The sequence below is a fragment of the Thamnophis elegans genome, chromosome 6, assembly GCF_009769535.1.
Source record: "Thamnophis elegans isolate rThaEle1 chromosome 6, rThaEle1.pri, whole genome shotgun sequence".
Lineage (NCBI taxonomy): Eukaryota > Metazoa > Chordata > Lepidosauria > Squamata > Colubridae > Thamnophis > Thamnophis elegans.
This window is the reverse complement of record NC_045546.1, coordinates 1,466,337-1,474,171: the sequence shown is the minus strand read 5'-3', so window position 1 is coordinate 1,474,171 and position 7,835 is coordinate 1,466,337. Positions and strand designations below refer to the sequence as shown.

Below are 7,835 nucleotides of genomic sequence, written 5' to 3'. Positions count from 1 at the left end.
GGAAGCAGTTAGCTTCCTCCCATAATTGGGGCTTACCAGGGGTTGTAAAAATCTAATATATATATATATATATATATATATATATATTTAGAGTCACAACCCCTGGTATGCCCAAATATGGGAGGAAGTCCACTGCTTCCTTTCTCTGTCTATCGGCTCGTCACAAGAGACCATCCAGACAGAAACCCAATATTTTTTACTGTTGCCTTTTGGTCTGGATGGTCTCTTGTGACGAGCCGAAGGACAGAGAATTGGATATTGGATAGCCATTTGTCTGAAACGGTATAGGGTTTCCTCCCTAGGCGGGGGTTGGACTAGAAGACCTCCAAGGTCCCTTCCAACTCTGCTATTGTATTGTATTATATTGAGGCCTCAGACTGTGTGTCCGTCACATTTTCACGTTTCTCAGGAGCTCCTCGTGGGAGAAGAGGCGAAATGCGATGTCCTCGTATTCCTTGGACTCTCCACACTCAAACAAGCAACCGAAAGCCAGTGGCTCCCCGTCTTCGCAAACAGCCAGATCCGAGTACCCGCTGGGTCCTTGATTTAAGACCCAAGGGGACGTCCACCTGCTCTGATCCAGTGGGGAAGGGTTCAGGTAGATCCCCAGATCCCTCCGCTTCTTCCTGCTGGTGGGATGGGAGAACATCAACCACGAACTGGGACGCTCGGGCGACGCAGAGGATGGAGACTCGCCCGCCCGCAATGTTGACCCGTTGGGGTCCTCCTTCGGGCCCGGATCCGAGGGAAAGAAACTCACAACGCTTCCTTGACACCCAAAGGGCAGTTCGCACAACCTTTTGCTAAGCGCATGAGTTGGAAACTGGCCTCCGTTATCTCCGCTGTAGGCCTCGGCTCTGAATTTGTGCAAACTTCGGGCGTTGCAATATAATACCTGCCTGTTGTCCTGGCAGGTCACCTGGGCCATCTGGCACTCGGTGGTCTTCAAGGATTTGAGGAGCTCGCCCCGAGCCCAGGTTCGCCCCCCGTCATCGCTGTAGAAGCTGAAGCAATGAGGTTGGGTCCACCACGGGAAGGAGAAGCCAAGCCTCACCTTGTGGACGTAGTAGGCGTAAGCTGGGATCACCAGGCGCCCCGAACTCAGCTGCAGCCCGTGGCCTGGTCCCACGGCAAAGGTCGCCCATTTCTTTACCTCGCCGTCGCCCGTCACCTGCTCGGTCAGGTCTGTCGTTGAGCTCCAGGTGTGGCCGCCATTGTGGGTGGAGATATAGCCCAGTCGGACGGCGCTTCTCCTCGTCCGGAGCTGGTGCTGTTCCGAAATGCCGTCCTTGACGCAGATGAAGAAGAGGAAAATGACGCCGTTCTTCTTGTCGTAAACCGGGCACGGGTTCATGGTGCGATGGTTGGGCATCCCGGCCGTCTCCAAACGCATGGAAGGGCCCCACTAGGACAAAACAAGGGTCAGAAGGAGCCTGAATTAAGAACTGGGAATGTCTGGTCAAAGGGAGAGAAGAATTAGGAGGGCGGCAGCAGGGGTGAAATTCAGCAGGTTCGGGAGAACCGGTAGCAGAAATTTTGTGTAAGTTCGGAGAACCGGTAAATGCCACCTCTGACTGGCCCCAGAGTGGGAAAGGAATGGGGATTTTGCAACATCCTACCAGCTGTCTTTCATTCTTAAAGTGGGACTAGAACTCCCCGTCTCCTGGTGATTGGCCCAAAGTCACCCAGCTGGCTTTCATGGTTAAGGCGGGACTAGAACTCCCAGTCTCCTGGTGATTGGCCCAAAGTCACCCAGCCGGCTTTCATGTCTAAGGCGGAACTAGAACTCCCTGTCTCCTGGTGATTGGCCCAAAGTCACCCAGCTGGCTTTCATGGCTAAGGCGGGACTACAACTCAAGAGTCTCCCAACTTAACAACTGCAATGATTCCCTTAACAACGGTGGCCAGAAAGGTCGTAAAACAGGACAAAGCTCACTTAACAAATGTCTCCCTTAGCCACTGAAATTTTGGCCTCCATTATGGTCGTAGTTCGAGGACTACCTCTACAGATTCAGAAGATCATGGCTACTTTTGGGCTGCCACCAGGTTACCTTAACGGAGAGGCCCTCTTTGTATCCGCGTCGCATCACCAAGCCCTTGGCGTGTTCGTCCCGGGGTGAGGAGCGCTCCTCCGCGAAGGCCAGGAAGAGATTCTCTACAGGCCAGTAGATCAGAGCGGGGATGCGGTAAGTGAGGCCCCTTTTCTGGCTGAAGAGGATCATCTTCACAGAGTCCCACCGAGTCTCAGCCATCTTCCCTGGATACCGGGACATTCCTGAGGAAGACAAAGTCGTAAATGCGAGGATCAGACATAAGTATTCTGCAAAATCCCCATGCCCTCCCCACTCCAGGGGAAGGATATTGCAAAATCCCCATTCCCTCCACAGGACCAAAAACGCTCAAATAAACAGGCTGGTTTTCAGGCACTTCTTCAGCCGTTTTTTAGCCGTTTCCCAGCCATCAGTGGCCTGAAAACAGCCCGAAAAAAGGACCAAAAACGCTCCAAAAACAGACTGGTTTTCTGGCATTTCTTGAGCTGTTTTCAGGCCGTTTTCCAGTGCTCCGGTGCCTGCAAAAACCAGCTGACGACGGTGCATGCACCCACAGAGAGGGCTCCGAATGCCACCTCCGGCACGCACACCATAAGTTTGCCATCACAGCCCTATAGCATTGTCCACAGGGAAGGAGCGGAAACGTTTGATGTCCAGGATGCGAGGAGGGGGGTCTGTAGATATTTTCACAGCCCCCTTTCTGGCTCGAGGCAGGAGACAGGTCCTCAATGGAAGGCAGGCTGGTTGCCATTGCTTCCCCCCCCTTGAAGTCCTAACGTTGAAGTCTCCCCTGCCCCTTTTTGGGTTTCTGTGCCAAGCAAGGCAGTTATTTAGGGTGCAAATGACAGGCTCAATAATTCTTCTGTGGGACTGCCTGGATATCAACAGCTCCTTGGGCAGCCTGAGCTTTCGGCGTGGCTGGTGCAGGAAGAACATTCTTTGCGGTGCTTTTTTAAAACGACGTTGTTGATGTTCGGTGTCCATTTTAAGTGTCGAGATATCGCAGGACCTAAACATGGAAAGGTCTCCGCTGTGGATAGCATGCTCCCGAGTGTTGTGGTAGAACCGGGGGGGGGGGGGTGTCTTCATCTAAAATCTACTGTCATCCTTATGGCTGTCCAGGTCCCGATTGTTCCCGCCGTACCACTGGGCCTCCCGTCTACTCTTGAGAGACAAATGAGATGGGTTTTGTAATTTGTTAACTAACATAGTTACTTTGTATTTTAATCTGGTTTACATTCTTTCTTTTAAAGTGTTTAGTTTGTAATTTGTTAACTAACATAGTTACTTTGTATTTTAATCTGGTTTACATTCTTTCTTTTAAAGTGTTTAGTTTGTAATTTGTTAACTAACATAGTTACTTTGTATTTTAATCTGGTTTACATTCTTTCTTTTAAAGTGTTTAGTTTGCAATTTGTTAACTAACATAGTTACTTTGTATTTTAACCTGGTTTACATTCTTTCTTTTAAAGTGTTTAGTTTGTAATTTGTTAACTAACATAGTTACTTTGTATTTTAACCTGGCTTACATTCTTTCTTTTAAAGTGTTTAGTTTGTAATTTGTTAACTAACATAGTTACTTTGTATTTTAATCTGGTTTACATTCTTTCTTTTAAAGTGTTTAGTTTGTAATTTGTTAACTAACATAGTTACTTTGTATTTTAACCTGGTTTACATTCTTTCTTTTAAAGTGTTTAGGTTTAATAGCTTTTAACATTCCTAAACTGATAAACAAGCTTAGAATAGAAAAGAAGAGAGATGAGAGAATGGAATGGAATGGAATGGAATGAAATGGAATAGAATAGAATAGAATTTGGAATGGAATGGAATAGCATAGAATAAAACAGAACAGAACAGAAAAGAGAATAGAAAATGGAGAATGGAATGGAATAGAATAGAAAATAATAGAAAATAGAAAATAACAGAAAATAGAAAATGGAATGGAATAGAATAGAAAATAGAATAGAAACTGGAATAGAATCTGGAATAAGTATAAGTATAATCTTTATTGTTATTGTACTTAAATACAACGAAATTGAACAGAATGGAATCTGGAAGAGAATCTGGAATAGAATAGAATAACAGAGTTGGAAGGGACCTTGGAGGTCTTCTAGTCCAACCCCCCCTTAGGCAGAAAACCCTACACCCCTTCAGACAAAGGGTTATCTCAACATCTTCTGAAACCCTGGAAGCTGGAGACTAGATCCAGATACGGAAAGTTTGTTAGGACAACCTGAGGTCTTGGCTTATCTCTTTTGTGAAAACTAAACAACTTTTCTCCTCGCAGTTTATTCCCCTTCAGAGTTTATTTTAATAAACACGCATGCGATTATCCTGTCCGATCAGATTTCTTGGTTATGTACACTATTAAAAGGGGACGTAAGCCAAAGATCGGGCTTCCTTCTTTGAAGGAGAGGATTCCCTTTGGTCTGAATATTCTGATAAATTGTAATAAAATGATCTTCGGTTTGTCTCATTGGAGAATAGGCAGGCCGAGGCAGAGCCTGAAAAAAGCCACATTTGGCCTTCAATACACATCGTCTTGAATGAGATCAATGGCGGCTGTATCGTCTGCAAACTTGTTCTGACAGGCTTCCCAAGATCACGGCCGACTCCTCGTCTGGCTAAAACCTCTATTGGGTTTTAGGTTAAAGGCAGGGGTGGTTTCTGGTTTGGTGCCCTGGAATGGGAAAGAGGGGGATTGCTGGGTGGTGCCCACTCCCCAGTTGATTCTTTAAGTTTTCAATATTTTTTCATTAAACATAAAACATTCAATGTCTACATAAACAGCATGTTGTCTGGGTGCAATTAGTGTTAAGTAATCATCATCATCATCATCATCATCATAACATTAATAATGATCACCTATTATTAATAATATTTGCTTATCCATTTTTTCCTTATGTAATTAATCACTCTCTTATGCTTTTAAGTTTATAAGTCCTGCTAGTTAGCCATTGATAAGACCAATCCCACGTTAAAAAGCAGTTTCTTCCTTCTCCTTAATTTTTAGTGTTCATCTATCCATTTCTTCACATTCTAATATTTTTTATTATTATTATTACATTTTCCTCTGTAGGGATCTCCTCGTTTTTCCTACTGTTGTGTGCCAACACAATTCTAGCTGCTGTTAATATGTCTAAAATTGGATATGACATCACTGGGTGGTGCCCACTTTTACCATATGTGATGGGAGTGCCCGAAAGTTAGGGCCTTTTGGCACCAGATAAGAACGTGTTTGGAAAAGATATTAAATCAAACGATCGAGTTGAGGCCAAAACTATTTTTATTAGGGATCATAAAAGAAAAATATAGCAAAGATGGATTATATTTAATGTTGCATATTTTAACAGCAGCAAGATTGACCTTCGCACAAAAATGGAAAGGTTAAAGAGACTCTCTCGGAACAAGAAATAATAAATAAGATACTAATATGCACAGAAATGGACAGACTCACTCTAGAGTTCAAGGACAAGGACAGAATCAGGGGTGAAATCCAGCAGGTTCTGGAGAACCGGGAGCAGAAATTTTGAGTAGTTTGGAGAACTGGTGGTGGAAATTTTTTAGTAATTGGAGAATCGGAAGTGGAAATTTTGAGTAATTTGGAGAACCGGTAGCGGAAATGCCACCTCCGGCTGGCCCCAAAGTGGGGTGGGAATAGGGATTTTGCAGTATCCTTCCCCTGCCACGCCCACCAAGCCACACCACACCCACCAAGCCACGCCCACAGAACAGGTAGTAAAAAAAAATTGAATTTCACCACTGGACAAATTCCTTGTGTGTCTGATCACACTTGACCAATAAACTATTCTGTTCTATTCTATATGTGTTGGCTAGGGGAATTGTGGGAGTTGAAGGCCACCCATGTTGGCTGGGGAATTGTGGGAGTTGAAGTCCATCCATTTTGGCTAGGGAATTCTGGGAGTTGGTTCATACATGCTGGCTGGGGGATTCTGGGAGTTCAAAATCCACTCATTTCAAAGTTGCCAACTTTAGAAAACTGCTCTAAAAACCACCCCAGATTTACTCCCTGGTCATGACCAGGGATTTCAGTAAACAGTAACAGAGCTGGAAGGGACATTGGAGGTCATCTAGTCCAACCCCCTGCTCACGCAGGAGATCTAGGGATTCAAACCGCCGAACTGCTGACCTTTCTGATCGACAAGCTCAGTATCTTAGCCACCAAAAAAGGTTGGGCCAGAAAAACACAGACAAGAATTGGAAACATGGTATTAATATTGTATAATAGATAGGAACTGGATACGTATATGTACTGATAGTAATTATATAACGAAAGGGATTAATGGATAGATAATTTGACTGACTATCCATACCTAATTAATGGATACCAACTGTTATTGTTGTAAGATCTAAGAACTCTATGGAAATGACTAGGCCAGAAATGTCACAGGTTGTTAATGTTGACCTACTAAAAACCTTTTAAAAAATAAGTCTAAAATTGGATGTGTTTAACATTAGAAATTTGGAGCCACAAACTTTAATATAGTAGTAGAAAGAAAAAAGGATTTTACAACCCCCTGTAATAACTGAATATCTTCAGCTAACTTGAAACACACGTTTCTTCCTCTATTTTCTGTGATGTGGGAATTTTTAAAAAGTCCCTCCCCCACAAAAAAAAATATACGATGCATTTAAAACGAGATCGCTGGGTGGTGCTCACTCCCCAGCTGCTTCGCCCAAGCTCCAGCCCTCCCTTTGCAACGCCAGGGCTCCGAGCCTCATTTTCCCCTTCCGCGCCCCCCCCAACCCCAGACCCTTTTGCGGGGTCCCACTCACCGCCCAACCGAGCTCAAGGCGAGCCCCGCAGCCGTGGGGAGGGGGCGGTGGCTGTTGCAGGCTGGGGAGGCGCAAGGAAGCGGACTTGCAAGGCGGAACAACAGGCGGTGGAGCGGGTGGGGGTTGGGGGGGAAAAGTGCCCGATCGGGACGCCCCCTCCTCGCCGAGGCTCGGGCCCAATTGCCGAGGGTCCCAGGGCGTTGCAAAGAGGCTTGCCAAGTCACGAGGTGCTCGCGGGCGCCCCCGGCACGGCGCTGGCCATGCATGCGGCGATCGGGTTGCAGAAGGTCAAGCCTTCCCTCGGCCGCGCCCACTTAACCCTTTGTCTCCCTCGGGAGGCGGGCAAGCGCTTGCTGCTCTGCATCCGTGCGGGGAGTCCTCGGTTTACGACCGCAGCGGGGCCCTGGGTGTCTGTTGCTAAGCGGAGACGTTGGTTCAAGAGAGTTTTGATCCACTTTACGACCTTCCCGGCCACATTTGTTAAGGGAAGCATCGTTTTTTCCCCATTTTCATAACATATAATCACATGTATTCCATTACATAGCCAACATCGTATTGTATTATTAAATGTTTACATCAATTCGTCTTGCCATCAACTCCCCAAAACAATTATTGGCTCTTCTGCTCTCAAAAAACACCATATTTGTACCTTATCCATCACTTTCTTCTCCCTCTCTCCTCCTCCTCCCTGCCTCCTTTCTTCCCTCTGTCATCCTTCCCTTCTCTACTTCCCCCTCCTTTCTCCTTCTCCTCTCTCCCCTTTCCACTCCTCCTTTCTCTCCTCCTCTCCCCCCTTGCTCTCTCTCCTATCCCTCTCTTCTTCCCTTACCTCTCTCCTCTACTTCCCCTTCTTCTCTCCTTCTCCTCTCTCCCCCTTCCCACTCCTCCTTTCTCTCCCCCTCTTCCCTACCTCCTTTCTTCCCTCTGTCATCCTTCTCTTCTCTACTTCCCCTTCCTCTCTGCTTCTCCTCTCTCCCCCTTTCCACT

At 46.2% G+C, this 7,835-nt stretch overlaps 1 protein-coding gene across 1 annotated transcript; it reads right to left on the bottom strand.

The window, feature by feature from the left end:
• Window positions 1–294: 294 nt before the first annotated feature.
• On the bottom strand, window positions 295–7,144 carry LOC116509875 (sialidase-3-like). The gene is made up of 3 exons (XM_032219162.1): window positions 6,849–7,144; window positions 2,052–2,275; window positions 295–1,405 (listed from the first exon to the last, which is right to left on the bottom strand). The coding sequence occupies exons 2-3, from the start codon at window positions 2,271–2,273 to the stop codon at window positions 389–391; spliced, it is 1,239 nt and encodes a 412-aa protein (XP_032075053.1). The 5' UTR covers window positions 2,274–2,275; window positions 6,849–7,144; the 3' UTR covers window positions 295–388.
• Window positions 7,145–7,835: the final 691 nt, after the last annotated feature.